The 27,324-nt window shown below is 43.1% G+C and overlaps 1 protein-coding gene across 1 annotated transcript in view; it reads left to right on the top strand.

Annotated features, from left to right (window-relative positions):
- The window catches only part of VPS35L (VPS35 endosomal protein sorting factor like), a 133,644-nt gene that overhangs the window by 20,785 nt on the left and 85,535 nt on the right, over positions 1 to 27,324 (top strand). Inside the window, exons 6-12 of the mRNA XM_049904886.1 lie at positions 4,490 to 4,566; positions 8,035 to 8,163; positions 15,017 to 15,101; positions 16,706 to 16,765; positions 24,530 to 24,626; positions 25,317 to 25,364; positions 26,674 to 26,767. Coding sequence (XP_049760843.1) covers positions 4,490 to 4,566; positions 8,035 to 8,163; positions 15,017 to 15,101; positions 16,706 to 16,765; positions 24,530 to 24,626; positions 25,317 to 25,364; positions 26,674 to 26,767 — 590 coding nt within the window. The remainder of the gene's footprint in view (positions 1 to 4,489; positions 4,567 to 8,034; positions 8,164 to 15,016; positions 15,102 to 16,705; positions 16,766 to 24,529; positions 24,627 to 25,316; positions 25,365 to 26,673; positions 26,768 to 27,324) is intronic.

Consider the following 27,324-nt stretch of genomic DNA (forward strand, 5'->3'; position numbering starts at 1 on the left):
TAAGTTTTATTTTGTTGTTGTTTTGATGGGAGAACTCCTTCATTACCTTTAATATAATTTTTCAAAGAAAAAAAAAGTTTGTTATGTAGTGTGATCACTTTTATATGGCCTTTCTCATCGTGATCTTGTAATTAAGGATTGGCTGAATTCCTGTTAATGTTTGAATGGGGCTCTGCAAATAAGGTGCTTGTGGCCCACTGAGGGTTTAGACAGCTTGCTAATGATACATATAAGGTGCATGGTACCCTTGTAGGGGTGGGGCCATGCAAATAAGGTGTATAGAACTCTAACAACGGGATTGGCCAGTTTTGCCATCCCACTGGGCTTAAAATGACCCATTCCAGAGATGGTAAGGAGGGACTTCACTACCACCAAGAAAGAAGACCCGGCCATGGAGCGTGTCCTTTGGACCCAGTGCCCCTGCGCTGAGAACGTCCTAGACCATGTGAGATGGCGAGAAGCAACGGCAGAGAAATGGCGAAAACAGAACCTGGAGTCCAGCTCGAGAGCAGTGGGCTTCCTGGCCCACGGAGCAAGGCGGTTACAGTGTGTATGCTGACCCATGGAGTGAGGGAGCTGAGAGCCTTTTGGCAGGAGGCTTCCTGTTGGACTGGGGTATCCCCAGCATTTGTTGGTGGAGCTAAAGAGCTCTGTAACATGTTATACTTGACTGATTTGGGCAGAGGCCAGGCCAAGGAGCCAAAGGGCTGAGGGAGAGGCCTACCTGTGGGCACTATGGAGAAACTGTCCTGACCAAAAACTGTCTCCTGAGTCATTTCTAATCCTGAAGTACACTGTTATTTCCCTAATAAACCCCATAATCGTGACTATTGTCTTTGAGTTCTGGGTGGCCATTGCAACGAATTATCACACCCCACAGAGAAGAAGAGAGTACTGTGGAGGGGATTGTTGGTGTCAGAATTGATGAAGAGGTTGGAGACTGGAGGTATGTTTGACCTCCACCTCATAGGAATCAACCTTGAGCTGTTGATCTTGATTCTCCTCTCCACCTTGAAGTCAGAGGAAGTCAGATGCCATCTGCTGTGTCATTTTTACATGTTACTCATCCTGTTGTTTAATTATTTCTTAGGTTGTGTACAGACATAGAACTAAAGTCAGTATTTAGAGAATGAATGAAAAAGAGATCAAAGAAGTTACTAGGGTGTTGTGTAACAACCTAGCAGCACCTGAACCAAGGTCGCCAGCATTTTCAAGGGACCAAAGAAAGATTCCAGAACCAGTGATCATGACATATGGTTTATTCGGGAAGCTTACTTATGGAACCGTGGCCCAGGGCAGTGGCTGGACCACTTTAGCGCTCCGTAACCGCCTAGCAAGGAGCACAAGCTTATATGCTGTTCCAGCTGGGACCAAGGCTCATTTTTTTTCTCCCATGTCCTTGGGCAGTCAGCATTTCCAGGGACTTCACATCCAGGCCCAGATGTTTTCCTTCTTGTTGATAAGACATTCCTCAGCCTTGGCCAGCAGCCCAGTCATGCCATTCCTGGCCTTGTACCTTAGCCCGAGTCCATGCCAGATTCATCCCCAGCATGCTTTGGGGAAGAGCAAAACTGACTCCATTAGGAGAGGATGCATATAGCTGAATAGCATTACCCTACATAGGGGTAAAACATAAACTTGGTGCCTCCTACACTAGCCAGGTAGCAGTTGAAATTCCCCTTCAGAGATCCTTTCCTTTGCCTTAAGTCTTTGTCCCTTATAAAAGTGAACATACGCTGGCAGTGGGGGCACACACTCAGTCTTATCGGCCACTGGTTCCCAAACATGGCAGTTCTCGATTTTCTCTGCTGAGACTCACAGCCCAAAAGCCCTGGACCAGGTCTGTCAAATTGGCTACAGTAGGATCACTTTGGGAACTTTTATATAATTTTAGACCACTGGGCCCTACTTGGAAACCCTGGTGGCATAGTGGTTAAGAGTTTGGCTGCTAACCTGTCTGCCAGTCCCTGCAGTTCGAATTTACCAGGCACTCCTTGGAAACCCTATGGGGCAGTTCTGCTCTGTCCTATAGGGTCGCTATGAGTCGAAATTGACTCGATGGCAATGTGTTTGGGTTTGGGCCCCATTTGGAAACCCTGATGCTATAGTGTTTAAGTGCTATGGTTGCTAACCAAAAGGTCGGCAGTTTGAATCCACCTGGGGCTTCTTGGAAACTCTGTGGGGCAGTTCTACTCTGTCCTATAGGGCCGCTATGAGTTGGAATTGACTTGACGGCAAGGAGTTTGGTTTTTATTTTTGGTTTGGGTCCCACTTGTTGAATTATTCTTGAATGGGACCTGGGGATTTCTTTCTGGAAGCTTCCAGGTAATTCTGAAGCCACTGACATATGGCAGCTGCAACTCTCCCCCTTCTCTGGAGGTTGAAACAGACCATTCGAAATCAAGGGAGTGGAAGCAGCCTTATCATTGGCATAACTTGGAATGACCCCAAACCGTAAAGAAATAAATCATACTGTTGCATATCCACCAGTTTGGAAAGGTCAGAAAGAGTGATAATACTAAGTGTTGGTAAAAATGTGAAGCAGCAGGAACTCTCATGCCATTGGTGGGAGTATAAATGGCACAATCACTTGGTAAAACGGTTTTGCAGTTATCTCTTAAACTGAAGTGGGGCCAACTCTTTGATCCAGCAGTTTCACCTCGTGGATATACTTGGTCAGGGATTGGCAAACTATGTCATGGGCCAAGTCTGGCCTGCTGCCTTGTTTTTGTAAATAAAGTTGGTTGAAACGCAGCCATGCCCATCTGTTCACATGCTTTCATGCTACAGCAGCAGAGCCGAATAGCTGCAGCAGAGACGACGTGACCTGCAAAGCCTAAAATATTTGTATTTGGTCCTTTAACGAAAAGCCCTGCCCTGCATCGGTGATTCTTAAAGTGTGATCCAAGGGCCAGCAGCATTGACATCACCTGGAACCTTGTTAAACGTGCAGAATCACACAGGCGTGGCCCCACCCCAGACCTACAGAAAGAGAGTCTGTACTGTAACACATCCTTAAAGGGTTTGTGTGAAAGTTTAAGAAGCACAGCCCTGGAGAAGTTCATGCTTAGATGAGCCAAGAGGCATGTACAGAGATATTCTTAGCAGCATTGTTCGTAATAGCCCCAAACAGAAGACAACCCAAACGTCCGTCAACAGTAGAATGAAGAAGTTAACTGTGGCATATTCTCATCATGGAAGATAGCAACAATCATAGTGAGCTACAGCTACGTGAAACAACATGGGCCGATTTCCTGAACATTTTAGTGAATGAAAGAAGCAAGACAGTATATGACAACTTGGGTGGGAATTACAAAGGTATTTTATAATTATTTGTTAAAATGCAAAATGTTAAAGTGTACTTTCTATGTTTCCGTGTATTCCAAAATTAGGGGAAAAGTAGAAACAAGGTAAAAAAAAAAAGTTAATTATTTGGAAACGTCATTATTTTAGCAGTTACAAGTAAGTAATTGCAGCGTGCTCTCAGCTGATCACAGACACATTTGTGAGTCAACACCAGATCTGAGACCCAGTGCCTTCAAAGAGAATCGAATTGAATTCCTGAGAGTGGATTTGGTAGGGAGGAGAAAGGGGAACTCAGAACTAGAGCAGAAGTCCCCTTGAGGTGGGGAAGGGGCTCTGAAATAGGAGGCACTGGAGGGTAACGCTAGGAGTTGGTGGCACAGTGGTTAAGTACTTGGCTGCTAACCAGAAGGCTGGGGGTTTGAATCCACCAGCCACTCCACGAGAGAAAGCTGTGGCAGTCTGCTTCCCTAAAGATTTATAGCCTTGAAAACCGCATGGGGCAGTTCTATTCTGTCCTACAGGGTTACTGTGAGTGTGAATTGACTCCGTGGCCATAGGTTTGGTTTTTTTGGTTGGAGAGCAATAGCCAGCTTGACAGATAATCTTGGCCTGGAGGCCTAGAGTCCTTTCCTTCATTCCTGTCTGCCAGTCCCTGCTGATGGACAAGATTGTGCTGACAGACACTGGAAGGAGGCATAGCTAGTCCTGCTTGCTGGAAGAAAGGGCTTTGAAGCCCTAGTGTTTCCACTTCTGGCAGACAGCGAGATTGTTGTTTCGTTAGTATAAGAGCTCAACAATACCACTCTGTGAGTGTGACCATGAGAGGGCCTTTTGTTCACAGAAAACAAATAAATGATGGATTTTTGGCATCCTTATCTGGGCCGCCTTTCTCTACAAGTAAACAACTGATACAGAGAGAAGTTTGAAAACACTAAATGTAGTAGTTAACCTTTTTGAGGCTGGCCCATGTGCTCCCAGGGACAGCTTCCAAATGGAACTATTTCCAATGGAACTTTGGTTACATAGGGAAATCACTTTCAAAATCTCAGAGAGTTTTCAGTGACAAAATACAGTTTTCTGACATCTCTATTCCTGCTACAGTGTAGAGTGGAAGCATGCCACCCATTGAGGGTGTTGGTGGTAGACGAGAGCCACCTGGCTGATGCAAATCTGTTCTCTTTAGGCAAAGCTGTGACTGCCACATCTGCAATGTCAGAGAAGGTCCGGACCAGGCTAGAGGAGCTGGATGACTTTGAGGAGGTGAGCAAGTCCTTGGTGGAGCAGGGAGTCGAGCTAGATCCATCTCAGCAGCTGCCTTTGATGAATTCTCAATCATGTTCGTCTAAGGAGGCCTTTGTGTTGTGCTTGGTCCTCCCAGGGCTCTGATTCAGTGCAGGGAATGGGGCCAGCTGTGCAGTTGGACGAGCTCATGGAAGCTTTCTGAAGGCAGCATTTCTCATTGTGAGTCCTGGGCAAAGTCAGGTCATTTGGGGACGATGTCAAATAGGAAAAGCCAGCTGGAGTCATCTCCCTGAGAGGTATAAAGATCGTACCTTGCAACAAAGGCTGCACATGGCTGCTCTGCTGCCTGGAGATGGCCCATGTTGTTGTTGTTGTTAGGTGCCGTTGAGTCAGTTCCAACTCATAGCGACCCTATGCACAACAGAACGAAACACTCCCCGGTCCTGCGCCATCCTTACAATCATTGTTATGCTTGAGCTCATTGTTGCAGCCGCTGTGTCAATCCACCTCATTGAGGGTCCTCCTCTTTTCCGCTGACCCTGTACTCTGCCAAGCATGATGTCCTTCTCCAGGGACTGATCCCTCCTGACAACATGTCCAAAGTATGTAAGATGCAGTCTTGCCATCCCATAGCAGTCTTTTAATTGGCCTGCACATACTTTTTAAAGATTTGAGTCATTTGCCAATTGTTTAAAAAAATGGTAAATAGAACATGCAAATCTTCAGCTCTAGCCTCACTTGAAAAATTTGAGCTGACAGCCTTGGGCCCACATTTTTGCATTTAACCAGGACGTGTACTGTCCATGTCGCCACTGTCCACCCCATCCTAGTTCACTGATAGTCATTACTAGCCTGGACCCTGAAGACATCTGAGTCACGTCCTCTGGTATATCACTTAGAGAGGCAGCATAGCTTGGCGGGTAAGAGTATAAACTCTGGAGCCAGACTGCCTGGGTTTGAATCCCGGCTTTACCACTTGATGATTCTGAGATTTGGGCAAGGTTACTTTACCACGCTGTGCCTGAGTTTACTTATCTGTAAAATGGGAATGTTAAGTAGTGCCTCCCTCATAGGGTTGTTACAGGGATAAAACAAGTTACTGTATGTGAAGTGCTTAGAACAGCATCTAGCACATGGTATGTGCTATATATGTCTTAGCTGCTGACAGCATCATTATCCTGAGCCTGGAGGCCTTAGCTGGACTGCTTATTAACAGAGTGGCCTTGGACTTTGACCTATTTCCTCATCTCTAAAGTGGGGATAAAGGGTAGTTGTGTGGATTGGATGAGGATGCTCTGAAAACCACAGTGGTGGTAGACCGCCGTTGCTTTATCCTGCATCTTGCCCCTGGGTTCAGGGATCCTCCAGCTCTGACACCAGGACTGTTGGGACCCCCACAGAGCTCAGTATCTTAGTTCCCAATTCAGACATGAGAAGTAATGAATTAGGGAGCCTCAGTCTGTGTATAGTCAGCCAATGTTGGCTGGCAGTGAGGGAATTGCTGAGAGTTTGAATCAAAGCTCTTTAGTCTGGAAGTATCTCAAAGTTACTTGATTGGGCTTCCACTGAAAATGAAGATCTTATTGGAAGGATACAGGGTGTCTCTGAACCCAAGGGCACGATAACCTGGACCCAGGAAGCAAAAAGCTGGCCAGAAACCTGGCGGCCGCCATTGGCCTCTCTTTTTGGGTCTTTGCAGCCTCTTGTACTGATTCTCTCTCTCTGGTGTTCCTTTGCTTTTTGTCTGCAGAGTGGTTGCTTTGCTTCTCCTCGCTCATAGTGCAGCTGACTAGCCCATGGCTTCCAGGTTTGCATATTGTATTAGTCAGCGTCAGGCTAGGTTATGCTGTGCTAACGGATACACCTCAAATCTCAGTGGCTTAATATAGCAGTGGTTTATTTCTTGCTCACATTATGCATTCAGTGAGAGTGACTGACACGGCAGCATCTTGTGATGCTGCTGTCTCAACATACGGCTTCTAAAGTTGTCACAGCAGGCTGCAGAGCAGGCTACTTTTCACCGCCTCAGCCCAGAGGGGGCACATGCCATTTCTGCTCACAGTCCATTGGCCCAGACTAGTTATGTGGCTCCTCCTACTGCACAGGGACAAGGAAGCCCATACCCTACGTACCCTAGTTCATGTGGCCAACTGGGAGCAGTCCAAATTCCCTGAACCTTCTACTGCTATTGTTTTTTAATAAATAGTGCTTCACTTTGGATTTCAGGGGATGTTCATATGAAGAAGGTTTGGTTTGGTGTCCAGTCTCATCATGTATGTTGGCATGACCCTTACTCCTGCGAGCTACGTAAATAGCATGCTGAACACTAGCTAAGGGTCAGTGTGCTCTTACTGTGTGCCAGGGACTGGGCTGCGTCTTTACATACATCGTTGCTTAATGCATGCGAGGATCTCACTCTCTTTTGCCACAAGTCTTTGCTGTGGACTTCTGTCTGTCTGGAATGTTCTCTCCCTGTTGCCTCCTGGTCTATTTTACACCTGTACCACTGAGAGCTCATCTGGAGCTTCCCTTCCTCCAGGAAGCCATCCTGTTCCCCCCGCCATCTGAAGCCCATCCCTTTGTTACTGTATTTTTTTCTATTCTAAGATAAACGTCTTTGCTCCGACATCTTAATATCTCTAAAATTGGGCGATGTTTCTCAATTGGTGCACGTCGAGGATCAGCATTGTTCTTCCCTAGTGTACGTGCCAGAGCTCTGGTGGCCTAGTGCTTAAGTGCTCAGCTGCTAACTGAAAGGTTGGCGGTTCAAACCCACCAGCCACTCTGTGGGAAAAAAAATGTGGTAGTCTGCTCCTATAAAGAATTACAGGCTCGGAAACCCTACCGGGCAGTTCCATTCTGTCTTACAGGTTTGCTGTGAGTCAGAGTTGACTCAATGGCAGTGGGTTTGTTTTTTAGTTTTAGTGGCATGTGAAACAGTTGTGCTTACATTGGAGCACCTCAGATTGAGTGAACTATGCTATGTGTTCTCAGAGAATTGTATTTCCTTCCCAGCGTTTATCTCAGTTTGTGCAAATGTCCAGTTCTTCTCTGTCCCTTAAGCTCTGTGAATGCTTTGCTCACCTTTGCTTCTTGAGCATCCAGCATCATGCCTTGCACACTTGTTAGGCCCCCAGTAACTATTTGTTGGATGAGGTAAGTGCTGTTATCCCTATCCACAGATGAGAATATTGAGGCACAAAGAGGAAAGCACCTTGCCCAGAATCACACAGCCAGTAAGTGGCTGAGCTGGAAGTCAGCTTCAGTCTTACTTGCCTCCAAGGTCAGTCTCCTACCCACTATACTCTGCCCATCTCTGAATTAAACTCAAAGAACCCCATTGCTTGCCAGAGAAAATGGTTAATCCTGGTGGAGTCATGAGGAAAATTTAGGGACCAAAGTTAGTACCCCGTATTTTCCGTAGACGGTAGTGGCTGAACACTGTTTTTCCTTCTGTGTCTATACCTTTCAACCTTCTGCCCACAGGGATCCCAAAAGGAGCTGTTGAACTTGACTCAACAGGATTATGTGAACCGCATAGAGGAGCTCAACCAGTCGCTGAAGGACGCCTGGGCCTCGGACCAGAAAGTGAAGGCTCTAAAAATAGTCATCCAGGTCAGGTCTAGTGCTTTTTTTTTTTTTTTTTCCAGAAACTCCTATGTAAAAATCTTTTGGATAATTAGGGCTTTCAGAGGACTGTCTTCAAGGTCTTACCCTATTTTTTTCATTTGTTCTGTTTTCACGTAGTTCTTGTGAAAGGCTATGATTATGAATCCTGTGTTTTTGTGAGATGGCTAGTCCCAGGGCCACCATGGGCAGCTGCACAGGTTGTACACTGTACAACTCCAGGAAGCACCTTCCTCCCTAGATTATAGTGTTAATTATGCCCCCTGTGGTAATGCAGTTCAGTGACCCTGGTATAACCCCAGATGCATTTATGATTTATACAGACTAAAGATTGGGCAACTTTTTGAGGGTTTTCCTTGACCAGATTTTCTTTGTATCTTTGAAACTAATGGCTGTGGATCCCTGATTTCTGCATTTAGAGGCATATTCTGCATAATTATACGTTGAGGAAAGCAAGTTTACAGTGTTGGGAGAGGTATATTTGTCGAACTGACAGATCTTAGCTCACAAGAGCAAGTTCTCCAAGGAAAGCAGTTCTCCAAGGAAAGCAGTTTATTCTGTTTCTTGACCCTTAGGATCATCTTATCCTGGCAAAACATGCTTTGAAGCACACTGTAAAAGGAATAACTCAGGCATTAGCCTTTTCAGAGCTGAGTTAGTAAAGGATTTTTGCAGAGCCATTTTAGTTCAGGAGGACAGATCCCATTTCTCCTTTGATGGCATGATAATGTGACATTTGTTTTCTCACCTGTGTCTTTTGAGGGAGGGTTAAGAGGGTTTGGGAGCCTTTGCTCGAAGTCTTTTAAGATGACTCTTTATATCTTATGGGCTGTTTTTTGGTGTTTCAAGGCAGGAGACAAACCCGAGCCAGTTTCCTTCTGTCACTGTTGGTAGTTTACAAAGTAAATATTCCTGAAGAAGGGCCTCACATCCTGGGCGCATGTGTTGGGAGCCACTTGCTGAGGGACCCCGGTGAGAAAATATCTGAACTAACAAGCGTTCCTTGAAAATATTTTTATTGGCAACATCTCTGCATAGATTATTGTGGTATAGAACTGTGACTTCTAAGAGTTTCACATCTGGGAAATATTTGATTCATATCTTCTCAAAGAAAACAACCATGGGAGTGTTTAATTAAGTCCACATCTGGTTAATAGTAACTACCTTCCATACTTTAAAGACTGCCTTCTTCATCCCAAAAAGCTCATCAAGGTGCAGAGTTCAGAGAAATGAGCACAGTTCATCTTACTTGCTTTGCAGTAAGTTTTTTACTTCTCTTTTTGGGCCGGTTTTTTAAGGTATATTTTATATACCATAAAATTCATCCACTGTAAGTTTAAAAACTCAGGGATTTTTAGTAAACTTACAGACTTGTGCAATCATCACACAATCTCCTTTCAGAATGTTTTCATACTCCTAGAAAATTTCCTGAAGCCCGTGTGCAGTCCAACCTCATTCCCACCCCCTGGCTCTGGCAACCACTGATCTGCTTTCTGGCTCTATAAATCTTCCTTTCCTGCATACTTCATGTAAATGGAATTATTCAAGACATAATCTTTTGCATCTGGCTTCTTTCACTTAGCATAATCTCTTTTAAAAGTTCATCCAAGTTGTAGCATGTATCAGTGCTGGCTCAATAATAAGCTGTTGTATGGCTAAACCACATTTTGTTTATCCATTAGTAAGTTGCTGGACATGGGGATTGTTTCTGCTCTCTGGCCATTATGAATAATGCTGCAGTGAACATTGGCATACACGTCTTTGTGTGGACACTGTTTTCATTTTTCGGGGGTAGATTGCTGGGAGTGGAATTGCTGAGTCATGGGGTAAATTTATGTTTAACTTTTTAAGAAGCTGCCGAAGTGTTTTCCAAAGTGGGAGCACGGTTTTACGTTTCCACCCAGCAACGAGTGAGAGTTCCCGTTTCTCAACGTCCTCACCTATCTTTTTTAAAAATAATTTTATTGTGGTAAAATATTTATTTAAAAAGTTTGCCATTTTAACCATTTTTAAGTGTACAGTTCAGTGACATTAATTACATTTACTGGGTTGTGCAACTATCCACCAGTATCTGTTTCCAAATTTTTTCATCAACCCAAAGAGAAACTCAGTACCCCTTAAGCAGTAGCTCGCCACTTTTTCCCCCCTCTAGTGCCTGGTAATCACTAATAAACATTGATTTCTATTTGCATTTGCCTTTTCTAGATATTTCATATAAGTGGGATCTTACAATATTTACCCTTTTGTGTCTGACGTATTTCACTCAGCATAATGTTTTCAGGGCTCCTTCAGGTTGGAGCATGTATCGGGGCTCCATTTCTCTTTATGGTTGAATAATACTCCATTGTATGGATAGACCATATTCGGTTTATGCAGTCCTCTACTGATGGACACTTGGGTTGTTTCCCCCTTTTGGCTGTTGGAAATAGTGCTGCAGGAGCATTAATGTACAGTTACCTGTTTGAGTCCCTGCTTTCAAGCCTTTTGGGTATATACCTAGGAGTGGAATTGCTGGGTCATATGGTATTCTGTGTTCAACTTTCTGAGAAAGCACCAAACTGTTCTAAAATCCCACCATCACCCTCGTTTTGATTGTAGCCTTCTAATGGGTGTGTAGTGGTATCTCATTGTGGTTTTAATTTGCATTTCCCTCATGACAAATGATGATGTGCTTCTTTTCATGTGCTTATTGCTCATTTAAAAGGAAAAAAAAAATTTTTTTTTCTTTTTGCCTGCTTACCAAAACCAAAACCAAACCCTGTGCCGTCGAGTCAATTCCGACTCATAGCGACCCTATAGGACAGAGTAGAACTGCCCCACAGAGTTTCCAAGTAGCGCCTGGTAGATTCGAGCTGCCGACCCTTATGCTTAGCAGCCGTAGCACTTAACCACTATGCCACCAGGCTTTCCATGCCTGCTTAGTGAGTTTTAATAGTTCTTTATATATTCTGTATATGAGTCCTGTATCAAATGTATGATTTGCGAGTATTTTCTCCCAGGCTGTGGTTTGTCTGTTCATTTTTATAATGATGTCTCTTGAAGTGCAAATGTTTTTAATTTTAATGAAGCCTCCTTGGCCAGTTTTCTCTTTTCTGACTCAAGCTTTTGGCGCCATATCTAAGAACTCTTTGCCTAACTCGAGGTTATGAGGATTTTCTCCGATGTTTTTTTCCCGAAGTTTTATTGTTTTAGCTCTCACATTTGGGTCTTTGGCCCATTTTGAATTAATTTTGTGTATGGTATGAGGTCAGGGTCTAAGTTTATTTTTTTGCATGTGGAGATCCATTTGTCCCGGCAACATTTGTTGAAAAGACTGTCTTTTCCCGTTGAATTGGCTTGGCAACTTAGTCAAAAATCAATTGGCCGTAAATGTAAGGATTTATGTCTGGACTCTGAACTCTGTTCCATTGATCTGTATGCCTATCCTTATGCTAGTACCACACTGGCTTGATTACTGTAGCTTTATAAATTTTGAAATTGCCTAGTGCCTTTTAACTTCTTTTCTAAAAGTGTTTAGCTATCCTTGGTCCTTTGCATTTCCACATACATTTTAGGATCAGCTTGCCATTTTCCGCAAATAAAAAAGCCTATGGGAATTTTGTTAGGGATAGCATTGAATATATAGGTCATTTGGAGAGAATTGCCATCTTAACAATAGTGAGTCTTCTGATGCATAAATTATGTGTTATTTATTCTGTTGATAGGCATCTGGTTAGGAGCCCTGGTGGCACAGTGGTTAAGTGCTTGGCTGCTAACTGAAAAGTTGGCAGTTCCAACCCAGTAGCCACTCAGCGGGAGAAAGATGTGACAGTCTGCTTCTGTAAATATTGCAGCTTTGGAAGTCTTATGGGGTAGTTCTCCTCTGTCCTATAGGGTCACTATGAGTTGGATTTGACTCATCAGCAATGGGTTGGGTTTTGGCACTTGGTTCTTCTCTTTTCTTTTTCATTATTGTGAATATTGTTGCTGTGAGCACCTTTGGACATGTCTTCTGATGTCCATGTAAAGCATTTCTTGAGACAAGGGCACATACCTAAGAGTGGAATTGCTTGGACATTGGGTATTTGCCTCTTCAGCTTCACCAGATAATGCTGTTGTTTTCCGAAGTAGCCAACGTGGCTTATACTCCATCAGCAGGGACGTGAGAGTCTGTGTTATTTATCATCCTACTCGTGTTTGGTATGAGCAGACTTTTTATTTTAATTTTTCCAATTTAAGAAGTAAGGAAGTCTTGTTTTATTGTGGCTTTAATTTGCATTTCCTTGATTACTAACAAGATCGGGCATCTTTTCATATTGGGGCTTCCTCTTCTGTAAGATGTCTTTTGTTTATTCTTTTGGCTCATTTTTCTGATATGTTGCTTGTATTTTTCTTATTTATTTTTCCAGATTTTTTTCATATTCTGGGTGGTAGTTGTCCTCTGGCTTCTGAGATGTTCAGTCGCCTTCCTTAATACTCAGCCACAGGTCATCTTTTAATTTATTTACTCACCTGGTTATTCAAATAGTTTTTTAAAACTCAAACATAATTTTAGAAACTGTTCCCTTCTAGAATATTACTTCCTGGAAATAAAATTAATAAACACCTTTTCAGTATTTTTCCAACAATGTTAATAAGTTCAGGTATTTCAGGCAGGGCATTTTTTCTGTTAGTCATTCCGTAAATGTTTATAACAGGGGTTCTCAACCTTGACTGCGCACCACAATCACTCGGAAAAAAAAAAAAGAAGCTTTATTAAAACCCCGATGTCCAAGTGCACCCCAGGCCAATTTAATCAGAATCTCTGGAGGGGAGAGGTGGGACTCAGGCATCATTATTTTTGAAAGCTCCAGGTGATTCTAAAGTTGAGAGCTCTTGATTAATAGAATGATTATTACATTCAGGGTACAGATGTAATGAGCCGGTTATGAATAGCTTTCTCCCAGGCTTGCTTAAGCATAGCAGTCACCTGGAACCCTTGTGGAACACACTGATTCCCAGGGGCCTGTGCTACAGATTTTGTCCTGTAAGTCTGGTATAGTGAGCCCTGGTGGTGCAGTGGTTAAAGAGCTTTACTGCTAACTGAAAGGTTGATGGCTTGAACTCACCAGCTGCCCCGTGGGAGAAAGATGTGGCAGCCTGCTTCCGTAAAGATTACAGCCTTGGAAACTCCGTTAGGCAGTTCTGCTGTGTCCCATAGGGGGGCTGTGAGTCAGAGTAAACTCAACGACGATGGGTTGGATTTGGTATGGAGCCAGCAATCTGTATTTTTAACAACCACCCCAACCTGGTTGTTAATGGGGCAAGTTTAGGAAACTGCACCAAAGCTTTAGAAACTGTGGGATCTTCAGAATAGTAGTTTTGAGAAGGTAATTTTAATTCATGAGATTATTATGGCTGTTGACGTTGGATTAAGAAAAGTTCTGATTCCCGTTATCCTTCGTAAAATATATTCTGTGAAATCGGCTTGGGATAAAATCAGTGTGCAGATGTGGGGAAGCCCCAGCTGTGTTTAATTTGCAATCTTTAGTTTAAATTCTCTCCCTGTTACCTCACCAGTGGGCAGTAACTCATCTCAGAGAGGCGTGCCAGCAAGGCTCCGGGTAGGTACTCGGGAGATGTCTCGTCCCCAGGAACCGAGAGCAGGGTATTGCAGTCTCCAGGACTCAGGCTTGTTTGTTTTTTCCAGCCCTGAAACCCCCTGGGGAAATTGTTTAAGCTGGATCCCTCATAAAGGTCACGTGAGAAACACAAAGCGAGGCCACAGGAAATGGAATTCCACATCCATCCAAATGCCACGTTCAGTGTTAGCACCATTGTTTTAACAGCTTACGTTTCTTTACCCAAATAACATTTGGGCGGTAAAAGGATGTTTCATGAATCAGCCACGTTGTTTACTTTTAGGCATGTAATGCTAAGGAGAAACTTGGTGAGCCTGATCCTTTAGATACTGGGTAACAACGCCAAATTGAAAACATATGTCAGCCTACCTCTTGACTCAGTGAACGTTCTAGCTCTTCTCTGCGTGTTAGAAATGCATACCAAAGGACCTTTTCTCAACGGCCGGAGATTTATTTTTATGCGACATTTTTCTATCTGAGGGTCAGCTATTGGGAGGATAAGATATGGCAGTTATTTAATTCCCTATGCTGACTTCAGATTTGGAAAGACTTCAGGACATGAACTTTGGTTTTTCGGAATAAAAATTAGCATTTTTATTTCCGATTACAAGAGAGGATTTCATGCTGGAAAGTGGTTAGAACACACTTTGGGCCATGTGAGAGACACTGATGGGAGAGTCGTCCTTCCTTTCTCTTGGTGACTTTGAATGTTGACCTTGGTTCATTGTATGAGCAAGATCCTTCTGGATAAGATTTCCTCAGTCGTGTGGCCTCTGAGGGCTCCTGGGTGGTACAAATGGTGAAGTGCTTGACTACTAACTGAAGGGCTGGTGGTGCACACCCATCCGGAGGCACCTCAGAAGAAAGGCCTGGTGATCTGTTTCCGAAAGGTCACAGCCTTACAAATCCTCTGGAGCTCAGTTCTACTCTGACGTACGTGGGGTTGCCATGTGTTAGAATCAACTTGAGGGCAGCTGGTTTGTTGGTTTGTCTGTTGTTTGGTGGCTTCCTGGAGCGAGGTCCTAGTGTCTTTCCTTAAGAGACTCTATTGTGAGCAGAATCTGGCTCCTTTTATCAAGAGCTCAGTGGTTTTGCTTATTATTACATCCCCAGTGCTAAGCACAGGGCTTGGAACATGGTGAGTACCTTTACATGTTTGTAGAAATTGTTTATTTTCCAGTCCTGGCGCATCCCAGCCAAGTCAGACTTGAAGAATGAATTTTTCTTTTCTCTCTTTCTAGTGTTCAAAGCTTCTTTCGGACACAAGTGTTATTCAGTTCTACCCAAGCAAGTTTGTCCTTATCACCGACATACTTGATACGTTTGGTAAGTATCAGTTATGTTCATTTTAGATCTAGGAGGAGGTATGTTTGTTTTGTTAGGAGTTGGGTGGGAGTGTTGTTTTAAATTAGGTTCTGTTGTGGTTTAATTAACTAGGTAAATCATGAGGGAGACCAGGCCATTCCCCCATGCCTGTTAACAAGGGTGCTGTTTTTGAAAGCATCTTCAATTATATTTTTTCTAGCCTTCTGATGGGAAGCAGGGCAAGCTGGGGCCTATCTAAACTAGCCCCAGTCCATTGCCGTCTCATTGGCATCTGAAACTCACATTGTCCAGAATTGAACTTGGCATCTGAGCCCAGCCCCGTTTCCTGCCCCGCCTCCCCCACCCAGATTTCTGTCTCAGGGAATGGCACCAGCGTGCTTGCAGCTGCTACAGTTAGAAATCTAGAGCCTGCTCTCTCCCCTCCCTCTCCACTCTAGAATGGTGTTGGGCTGCCATTGTTTGATCCGTTTGGACGGAAACTATTCCTCAGGACTGTTGAGGGCAGCCTGTGTCTACAGGTGTTCAAGGAGACTTTGCTTTGCTTTGGGGCCAATGAATCATTTTCACTTTTTACAAAAGGAGCAGCACCCTGGCTTGCTTGAGTGGAAATTTGGTGTGCTGCGGTCAATCTTGCGTGCCTTGCATCCGTTTTTGTAAATAAAGTTTTTGTCCATCACCTGTTTTTGTAAATAAAAAGTTTTATTGGAACACAGCCACATCCATTCACTTACATACTGTCTGCTTTGGTGCTACAATGGCAGAGTTGAGTAGTTGCAACAGAGACCTGTGACTTGTAAAATCTAAAATATGTTTGTCTGTTCATCCATCCAACAAATACTTACTGAATACCTGCTATGTGCCAGACACTATTCTAGGAACTGAGAGTACATCAGTGAACAAAACAGGCACAAGTCTCTGCCCTCATGGAGCTTATAGTCTAGTTGAATCTTAAATTCTGATGCTTCCAGGGACCAGGCAGGTCACATGAATGAGGGAAACCCATGCTGAGAGACAATAGGGGTAGTGAAGACTGTGGCAAACTGAAAAGCATATATCCCATTTCACAGGGCTGCTGCTCACTGGGTGTCTAGCTTATTGTTATCCTGTAGGACTCTAGGCCCATTTTTGTTACATCCTGTATGAAGAAGCAGGAAATCTGGTTTTCCATGTGAATTCTCCCAATTTTCACCTGTTGGTAATTAATTCAAAAACCATTAAAACAACTTTGTGGGTCATTGTAGTGTGGGCCAAATAAAACAGGCTGCCTGGGCTGTCTGTTTGCACCCGCTGCCCTTTTTTTTTCAAATGGAGATGGCTGAGATTTCTTTTGACACTGAGTTTCAGCTAAAACTCTAAAAAAAAAATAGGTTAATCACTTTCCTGCTTCTTATAAAAAAATAAGGTCCTTTCATTAAAAACAGGAAAACAGAAAGGAAAAACAAAAGAAACTTTGTTTAAGACCTATCCCACTAGGTGGCAGCATACTACCACAAGTTAAAGTGTGTCCTGGAGATGGCCTGTCTGTGTTCCTAATTAGCAAATGTTTATTTAGTGTTCACTCCTGAAAGGTGTGCTGCTAATGCCATATGTCTTTGTCTTCACAGGAAAGTTAGTCTATGAGCGCATCTTTTCCATGTGTGTGGATAACCGCAGTGTTTTGCCAGGTAAGTTTATAGCTGTTCATTGGTTTTATTCTGCACACTGGAGTTGGGATTGCAAGTCAGTTTAATGTATATTTATTGGGACCCAATGAGTTTTTTTTATTTTTGGTGTATTAAAAGTAAAAGAAATACCTCTACTGATTGGTTTCTGATCATTTGTTGTTGTTGTTAGGTGCCGTCGAGTCAGTTCCGACTCATAGCGACCCTATGCACAACAGAACGAAACACTGCCTGGTCCTGAGTCATCCTTACAATCGTTGTTATGCTTGAGCTCATTGTTGCAGCCACTGTGTCAGCCCACCTCGTTGAGGGTCTTCCTCTTTTCCACTGACCCTGTACTCTGCCAAGCATAATGTCCTTCTCCAGGGACTGATCCCTCCTGACAACATGTCCAAAGTATGTAAGACACAGTCTCGCCATCCTTGCTTCTAAGGAGCATTCTGCTTGTACTTTTTCTAAGACAGACTTGTTCGTTCTTTTGGCAGTCCATGGTATATTCAATATCCTTCGCCAACACCATAATTCAAAGGTATCAATTCTTCTTTGGTCTTCCTTATTCATTGTCCAGCTTTCACATGCATATGATGTGATTGAAAACACCATGGCTTGGTCAGGTGCACCTTAGTCTTCAGGGTGACATCTTTGTTCTTCAACACTTTAAAGAGGTCCTTTGCATTGTGGGTCCAAGTAAAATGAAATCCTTGACAACCTCAGTCTTTTCTCCATTTATCATGATGTTGTTCATTGGTCCAGTTGTGAGGATTTTTGTTTTCTTTATGTTGAGGTGTAATCCATACTGAAGGCTGTGGTCTTTGATCTTCATCAGTAAGTGCTTCAAGTCCTCTTCACTTTCAGCAAGCAAGGTTGTGTCATCTGCATAATGCAGATCATTTAAGTCTTCTAAAAAAAACATTAGGTTTTAAAACAGACCCTGCTACGAATTTCGACAAGTAATTTGAATCTGCAGGAATGAAAGGATATTGCAGTTAGACTCAGCTGAACGTTCACTCCAAAATTATTTTCCTCTGCTGCCTGACATTTCTAGTATCTTTCCTGAGAAGCAAATTGCTTTTTAAAAAAACTGCTTTATATATGTCTTAAAGAACAATGACAAGTAAATCAATAGTGACAGATGCTTTGAATCTCGGATCTGTACACAAGTGATGCTTGATTAAATTTATTGCCAATCAATTTTAGTGCCTCAGGAGGTTACAATAGGGCAACTAGATTATGAATTCTTATCTTTTTTCTCTCGTCATATAAATGATGATGATGATGATGATGCGTCTGGCGGCGTGGCACTCCCCACAGCAACTTCCTTTTCTGTTTGTCCCCCCTTTTAGCTTCTTTTCCTAGCACTGCTGTAAGGAACCTTCTCACCGGTGCAGGGCTAGGCAGTCAGCTGGCTTCACCTTCATTCCACTTCTTTCTGCTTCTAACAGCGACATTTCCCTGGGAGAGGAAGAGAAGCATCAGGGACAATAAGTCAACAATTTGGTGGTGCAAACGATTAAGCACTCTACCGCCAGCTAAAAGTTTGACGTTTGGAACCCACCCAGTGGCTCCATGGGAGGAAGACCTGGCAGTCTACTTCTGTAAATATTACCAAAAACCCCATCGCCATTGAGTTGATTCCAACTCTTAATCGACCCTATAGGACAGTAGGACTGCCCCATAGGATTTCCAGTACTGTGATCTTTACCACGGCACACTGCCACATCTTTCTCCCACAGAGCAGCTGGTGGGTTCAAATCGCCAGCCCTTCAGTTAGCAGCCAAGCACTTTAACCATTGCACCACTAGGGCTCCTTCTGTAAAGATTACAGCCTGGAAAGCCCTATAGGGGAGTTCTACTCTGTCACATGGTCAGAATTGATTCAACAACACTAAATAACCACAACACATGATATGTATGTGTATGTGTATACATGTAAAAATATGAATATGTACATAGACACATATACACGTTGAAATGTATGTATATATTACATATACATAGGTGTGTTTGCAAGCACACACACATGCTAAACTAATATGCACATTTCTTGGAAATAAAGATACAGAAATCTATAAACCTTTAGGGCCCGAAGAGCTCTTAGGAATCATCTCATCAGGGACAAACGAAGTATGAGTGAGTCAAGGACTTGCCCAAGGCCCTGCCCCCAGCTAGTGACAGCCTTGCTCTGGGCCTGTGCCGTCCAATACAGTGGCCACATGTGGCTCTTGAGCACTTGAGATGTGGCTGGACCAAATTGAGATGTGCAGTGAGTATTAAAAAAAATGTTGAGGATCTCAAAGATTTAATACGAACAAAAGATTGCTAAGTATCTCACTAATAACTTTTTATAGGGAATCCACGTAGAAATAACAATATTTTGGGTGAATCGGGCTTAATGAAATATATTATTGAAATGAATTTCACCTTATTTTTTTAATGTGGTACCACGTTTATCCCTGTCTGTCAGTTTCTTGGTGTTTTGGCTATTGTTGCTTATGGCTCAGGTCACCTTTTTTATGTGGCTTCTAGGAAATGTAAAGTTGCAGTGTGGCTGGTGTGAGATTCCTGTCAGGTGGCGCTGCTGTAGACCCTCTGCCCCACTGTGTGGTACCGGTGATGATGTGTTTTAACAACTCATCCCACGTTCCAGGGATCTCAAGATTGGGAAGTAATGAGCCTGGGAGGGTAGGCAGGGGCCAGCCTGATTGGGAAGGCCTTCTCTGCCAGAGTCTGGAAACCTGGATCCATTTCTATAGTTGAGAGTTGCCAACTTACGCTGCACGTGCTATACCAGCAGCAGGAAACTTCGCTGACAGGCAGAATGAAGCCCAAGTAGATGTTTTTTTTGGCAACAACAGTACTTTTTAAAAAAAGGTTTTTGATAGAGGTTCTACTTCTTCCTGCTGTTGTACACACTTAAAATAATTATATTACCTAATGGTAATATTTGGGTAATATTCATAAAAGGCATTTGAGTTTGTATCTTCTACAATAATTTTCCCTCTTCCCAGTTTCCATTGATATATAGCCAAGATTTTAAGGCCAATAAGGCAAAAATTACTTACAACTTACTCCCTACTCAAACCCTAAAAGTTAAAAATAAAAGGTTATTTTCATCTTCGCTTCCAGTCCTTGTCTAAATTCACTAATTAGCCCTATTACCACAAAAATTCTTCTTTCCCCAAATACCTGTTTTTACTTTGAGGGATGCATATCAGGCTTTTGTTTTCTTGAGTAATTGCTTGCTTTTCTTTCCTTTCCATTAAATCCTTAGTCTGCATGTGTTTTCTCTTGTTCCACAAACCTGAGAGGGATAGGGGCAAACTTTTCTCATAGTTGTCTGTGACCTTGGGAACAATAATTCTCTCTCTTTTTTTTTTTTTTTCCTAAATTTGATTTATTTTGTTGTTGTTGAGAATATATACAGCAAAACAGACACCATTCAATACTTTCTACATGGACAATTCAGTGACATTAATTACAGTCTTCAAGTTGTGCAACCATTCTCACCCTCCTTTTCTGAGTTGTTCCTCCCCCGTTAACATAAACTTGCTGCCGCCTAAGGTTCCTATCTAATTTTTCAAGTTGCTGTTGTCCATTTGATCCCCTATAGATAGATCTTAAAAGAGCATAATGCTCAGGGCAGACCTGCTTTGCTAGTTAAGCTAAATTATGTTTTGGTGTTTTAAGACTTCAGGGGTTATTTTTGGTTTCAGGTTTAAAGGTTACCTCAGGACAGTGGTTTCAGGGGTTCATTCAGTCTCCACGGCTCCAGAAAGTCTGGAGTCCATGAGAATTTGAAATTCATTTCCCCCTTTTTGATTAGGGTTCTTGTATAGAATCTTTGATCAAAACGTTCAGTAATGGTAGCTGGGCACCATCCAGTTCTTCTGGTCTCCTGGCAAAGGAGGCAGGTGTTCCTGGAGACAATTAGCCACACATCCCATTTCCTTCTCCTATTCTTGACTCTCCTCCTTCCTCTGTTGCTCCAGGCAGATAGAGACCAATTGTTGTACCTTGAATACAAGCTTTTAAGACCTTGGGGACAACTCAACTATAATAACGAAGAATTATTTTGAAATCTGTGCAGAATTCTGCCTAACGAAATTATGTGTAAAGAGAATTCTGGATGCCATTTGTACTCATTCTTTCCATTTGAATCAAGTCCTGACTGGTGATTTTAATATTTAAGCCCTGTGTCTTGAGGAGTTTTAACTAAGGTAGCGCTTTCAGGAGGTTAGAAAGATAGAATGTCTTTTGGGTTCATGAAAAGTATATACTAGCAGGTATGGTAGTTATTCTCCCAGCATTTCTTAATCCAGCATATGTTTGAAGAAGCCATCTACTCTGAGTGATAAAATAGTATTATTTTCAGTTCGGAGGAAATCATTTGGGCATATTGTATTGTGGTTCCCATCATGAACTGCTGGCGTTTTCATCTTCAGTTTTCCCCAGGGCCACTGTAGACTGCATCTGTATAAGCAGTGTCCTTAACTGACCTGGCCTTTAAAGCACGTATGACCTAAGATGATGTCCCACCCCTGTAAGCACTGTTATGTGAAGAGACCTCTCGGTGCTACAGGAGAGACTTAGCAAATGGAAGAGAACTAGACTCACGTGTCTCCTCCCTCTTCCTAAAATATCCGCAGAAATTCAAGGATGCAAAAAGAAGCACTGTAAACAACAAATAAATGGGAACTAGAAAAAGAATCTCTGCTTTTTGTTACATGAGAGTCTCTTCTGAATTGATTTCCAAATTCTGAATTCATTGTCCACATAGCAGAACAAATGCTAAAGTATAAATCACATCACGTAACATTGTGTCCTGCCACTCCTCTGCTCAGAACCCTTCAGGGGGTCCTCTTGCACTTGGAAAAACTCTCAAGCTCCTTACCGAGGCTGCAGCCCTGACCTGGCTTGGGACACCTCCTCTGCTGCTCTTCCCTTTCCTGTTCCTGGTGCTGGCTTGCTTTCTATTCTTTGACCATGCTGAAGTCATTCCTACCTCAGGGCCTTTGCACTTGCTATTTCTTCTCCTGGAGTACGCTTCCTCCACATCTAACCCTGGTTGGCTCCTTTGTATAATTTAGGGCTCAGCTCAAATACCACCTCTGCAGGAGCCTTCCCTGACCACTGTATCTGTTGAGCCCCCACCACCCCACTGAAGTCACTCTCAATTCCAGTACCTAGTTTTATATCTTTTATAGTGGTGACTGCTATTGGAAATTACTTCTTTGCTTGCTTATTCTTTTTCTTGTTTATCATTTGTCTCCTCCCACTGGAATGTAAGCTTTATGGGGACTTGTGCACTATTATATCCCCAGAGCCTAGAACAGTGTTTTTAGCTCTTAAGAAATTTGTATTGAACAAGTGAAATAAAGAAATGTAGTATTTTAGCAGTCCCTGGGTGGTGCAAGGAAACCCTGGTGGTATAGTGGTTAAGAGCTATAGCACTAACCAAGAGGTCAGCAGTTCAAATCCACCAGGCGCTCCTTGGGAACTCTATGGGGGCAGTTCTTTTCTGTCCTATAGAGTTGCTATGGGTCAGAATTGACTCTATGGCAATGGGTTTGGTTTGGTTTTTTGGGTGGTGCAAATGGTTAAGCGCTTGACTGCTAGCAGTTCAAACCCACCCAGAGGTGCCTCAGAAGAAAGGCCTAGCGACCTGCTTCCAAAAGGCCACAGCCTTGAAAACCCTATGGAGCAGTTCTACTCTGCACCCATGGGATTGCCATGAGTCTGAATGGACTCGTTGGCAACTAACAACAACAGGTATTTAGCTTACTGTAAAAATTTTAAGCCTTGCATGATAGAATCTAATTCCTAAATTATCTCTTAGGCTGAAAGGGAGGCATAAAGACTATATTGGTGTATGTGGATTCTCGTATAGGTTGCAGTCAGTGGCTGCACGCAGTGCATTTGGCCTTCAGTGTGATTTTCAGCTCTCATAAGCAACCTCATAGGAACAATCGCTGCTTGTTCCACCCTTCCCTGAACTTCAGTTCCTTCAACTATAAAGTGAGGGATTAATTAGGTGGCTTCAGAGGCCTGTTTTTGCTATTAGATTGCAAGCCCTGTGGTTCAGTCATATGAAGGGAAATGAACCCTACGCCTCCTTTTTCTGAAAGGCAAGATTGACAGAGGAATTTAAGCATAACACTTACTTTTTCCTGTCTTGTTCTCTTGAAACTCAAAGCAAAGTTACTTCTTTATGTGCATGGGTTCAGGCCAGGAAGAGGAAAATGGTAATTTCCCGTCCTTTTGAAAATGGCAAGTGAATAGTTCTTGAACAAATGAGGCTTGCCAGAATATCCAAAAATAAACACTTAAGAATGCAATATCAAAATATCCGCAGTTAGGATTAGTGACTATGCTTGCTACTGAAGCACCTAGAGTTTTTTTTTCTTTTTATTGATTTTGTAGGAATTTTTGATCACCTCAGTTGTATATTACCAAGTGGCAGATTCAGGGAATAGAAAAATAACGCACTGCAAAATAAGATAAGAGCCAATAAGCTCAGATTCATTTGCTATATTAAAAGTAATTAAATTCTCCTTTCTTGGTTGAATACTAAAAGTATGAACACCGAGTGATGGAATAGGCTCTAATCTTTGAGAAAATTATTTAGAAGAAATAATTTCCATTTCCATGTGAGAGTTCAGCAGTGGCCTTGTTTTTTGGTTTGTTTTTTTCCATTTTCCTATATTCCCTTCCATTCCTTTTTTTATTCCTTATTAGGTGTGTGTCAGGATTAGACTTGGGGCCAATGACAGAAAACTCAGAAATACAATAGAGGAGGTCAAACCTGGTGGGACAGCCAGCCATGATGCCGAAGACCCTGGCTTCTTCTGTATTATTGCTCTCGTGGTTTAAGATGGCTACCAAAGCTCCAGCCATTGTGTCTGCATTCCAGTCAGAAAGAAGGGAGAAAGGGTAAAGGAGGACACTCTCCTTCACTTAAAGACATTTCCCAGAAGTTGGGCTTCTGTTTTCATACTGGGGCCAGGACTTGGTCACATGGCCACACCTAGCTTACCTAGCTACAAGGATGGCCATGTGCCCAGCAGAGAAATGAAGAGTTCTATTATTAAAGAAGAAGAGAAAAACAATGGGTAAAACTGACTGTTTTTGCCACCAGGTGCCTGGTCTCAGAGTCTCACTCTTGTTTTGGAACTTAACTGGCTGGTCCGTTACCTCAGGGCCTTGCTACGCTTCCATGTTTGGCTCATGGGATGCTTAGAGTAGAAGCTTAGATCACATTTCATGTTACGCTTGAAGGTTTCCAGAACAGCATTGGCATAGTTACTGGTGGGTATGCCAAGAGCCTCTAGATTATACTAGAGGCAGTGGCTAAGAACAAGGCTCTCGAACCAGACTGCCTGGGTTTGAATTCCAGCTCTTCTGATTGCTTGCTGTGTGTCCTGGGCAAGTTACCAAACTTCTGTGTGTCTTGGTCTTTGCATCTATAAAAGTGGGTAATAAAAGTACATTCCTTGGAGGGCTGTCATGGGGATTGGCTGAGCTAACATCTGTGAAGCCCTGCGAATAGCACCTGGCACCTAGCAAGGCTCTGTGTGTAAGCCATTGTTTCATCGATTGTTTTCTAATAATGATAATGATGATATTTGGAAGGAAAGACATAGAGGGCCTGAGTCCCCCACTCCTTATTCTGCTCCGTGGTAACGTTTTCCTATCCCAGGACTGACTCCTAGCAGCTGGAACAGATCCTGAGAATTAGGTGAGCTGATGGGTGCTGTTTTTGTGTTACAGATGACTTTTCTCCAGAGAACGTAAATGACACGGCCAAAGAAACATGCTTAAATTGGTTTTTCAAGATTGCTTCCATCCGGGAACTCATTCCAAGATTGTATCCTTTTATTGCCTGATGATTTTAATGATAGGTTGAGTTGTTACACTGTTAATAGAAGCCATGTGATGGGACTGCCCTGGGGTACCTATTGAAAGTTTGGTTCTATTATGGTTGCTAACCTGCAAATATGGGGCAGGTCACGTGGCAGAAGCCCTCAAACTCTCCAGATTTCTGTTTTTCACTTTGAATAAGATGCCAGGTACCAGGATTTCTTTTCCTTGATCAACATTCTCACATTAATTCTCTCAGTTAAAATGCTTCATCTTTATATATTTTCTCTGGGTCCAAGAACTTGAAAGGAATGGGGTCAGGCTTTTCTGTGCAAATGCCAGTATTGAAGACCAGAGAGTTTGACTGATACACACAGTGAATCTTAGTTGTCTAAAGTTCATTCTTTCCCCATAAAGCCTTGATTGGAAATGCCCAAAGCCCGGTTTCAATTTCAGCATCCAACCATGAATCAACATGTAACATTTTCCAAAATTTATTTTAAATGAGTATGAAACCTCAAAAACCGAATGTAGAAACCACAAGCCACTAGCTAACTGAATTCTCTGGATTGTTGAGGGCCATCGTGGTCTGCCTCTCCTGAAGACACGCCTGGTTCTGTTCATGAATAGTTTAGTCGTTTCCCCGTAGGGGACAGACCATCTGGAAAATGTCTTCCTTAACGGAATGTTTTTGTAGCTACGTGGAGGCATCCATCTTGAAGTGTAACAAGTTCCTCTCCAAAACGTAAGACTCTTAAAATGCCTAGAACCATAAAATTTCTAAAAAGTATATGTATACACACAGATATATAGCAGTGGCAATGTAATAGTAGCTGTCATTTATTGAGTGCTTACTGTGAGCCAGATGTGGTGCTAAGCATCTTCCATGCCTTCTCTCATTTAAATCCTTGTAGAAACATAAGTAGAGACACTGTCTTTACTCCCGTTTTACTGAGAAGAAAACTCAAGCTAGGAGAGGTGGGGTAGCTTGCGGATGATTAGGCTGACTGCATTGAACCACGGCTCTGCCACTTACCAGCAGTGTGGTCTTGAGTGAGTGATTTAACCTCTCTGAGCCTCATTCTCCCTCTCTGTGAGCATTGGTGCTGAGAAGGGGTCTGTGAGGGTCCACCGAGCTGCAGGGACTGCACTGAGGCAGTGCCTGGCACGCAGCAGGCCCACACTAACGTTAGCTCCTCCTGCTGAAGATGATAAAGATGGTGATTGAAGATGATGTCAGAATCAACAGGCTTTGCTTCTAAGCCCCATGCTACTCTAGGTCCTCTTAGACTTTGTTCTCGGAGTAGTTGATAGAACTTGGGAAAACCAGATCTACTTTTCCACAGAGCCAGTGAGACATTGCATCCTGTGAAATTCCTAGAAGCCAGGGATTGACTCCACAGATAATAAATATTTGAATTTGGTTTAGAATTTACCCCAGATGTATTTACTTTGGAACTAGGGATGGATGCCTGGCTTAGTTTGGGGGATAGCACTGGTGCTGAAACAGTTATTTTGCTTCGCCAGTTGTGGGAGGGTCATATCTCGGCAGGGATGTCCCGTGTGGCACGAGAAAGTATCGAGAGAAGATCAAGGATGACCAGTTGTTGGAAAGTAGTTGGAGGACCAGAGCCGTTGAAATTGGTGAAACAAACGAGACCTCACGTCAGCAGATGGAAAGATGAAAAACCAAAATACGAGACCTCACGTCAGCAGATGGAAAGATGAAAAACCAAAATACGAAACCCGTTGCTGTCGAGTTGATTCCGACTCGTAGCTACCCTAGAGGACAGAATAGAACTGCCCATAGGGTTTCCAAGGCTGTAAATATTTACAGAAGCAGACAGCCACATCTTTCTCCCGCATGTAAAGGTGAAAGGAATCATGAAACGCATGAACTGTCCCAAGAAAAACAGACCTTGGTTTGTGCCCGAAGCTGGATTTCTTTTTTCCCCTAAATTTAGGAAGTTTAGCTTTCATCACGATTTGAAAAATAAAAGAACAGCCAGTTCTCACATTCTGGTGTAATGCCACCCTCTTTTTGTTCTTAACAGAGGGATTTCAGAGTGTCTGCCGCGACTGACGTGCATGATTCGAGGGATCGGAGACCCGCTGGTGTCTGTGTACGCCAGAGCCTACCTGTGCCGGGTAGGCCTAACACGGAGCTGCGCTGCCAAAGGGCCCATTTCCTGACTCCTTAGATGTCCACTAGGGGCCTCTGCTTCCTGCCCATCTCTTAAGTCACTGAGAGAAGGATTTTATTAGCTGCTAATTTTAGAACATGGCTCTTCAACAGAAAGTAGAGCTGGAGGATTTTCTTTTAAAAATTAATTTTAAAGTAGACCAACTCAACTGTAACTCTAATTAGGGGGTGTTCAAGGTCATCTTCACACAAATGAACTGGTTTTCAGAATTAATTGTTTCACAGCTCTCGCTGGGAAGAAGGAAATAGCCAGGGCTCCCAGGGCCTTTCAGCGGAGTGGCTGTTTTTTGACTGGAGACATGCTTTCCCTCTGTCTTGAATCTGATTGTTTTATTAGTGTTTTGTCCCCATATGGAAGGGGTCAGAGTGCGAGGCTGTGAGGGCTAATTGGAAGGAGAGTTATTTCTGGCGGTGAAAGGCTCCGAGGCTGTTGCATTGTGGCCCTGAGGGCTTCGGCCTGTCTTGGGTGTCTGCTTTGATGGGGGAGGTGGTGCCAACCATA

The sequence above is a fragment of the Elephas maximus genome, chromosome 12, assembly GCF_024166365.1.
Source record: "Elephas maximus indicus isolate mEleMax1 chromosome 12, mEleMax1 primary haplotype, whole genome shotgun sequence".
Lineage (NCBI taxonomy): Eukaryota > Metazoa > Chordata > Mammalia > Proboscidea > Elephantidae > Elephas > Elephas maximus.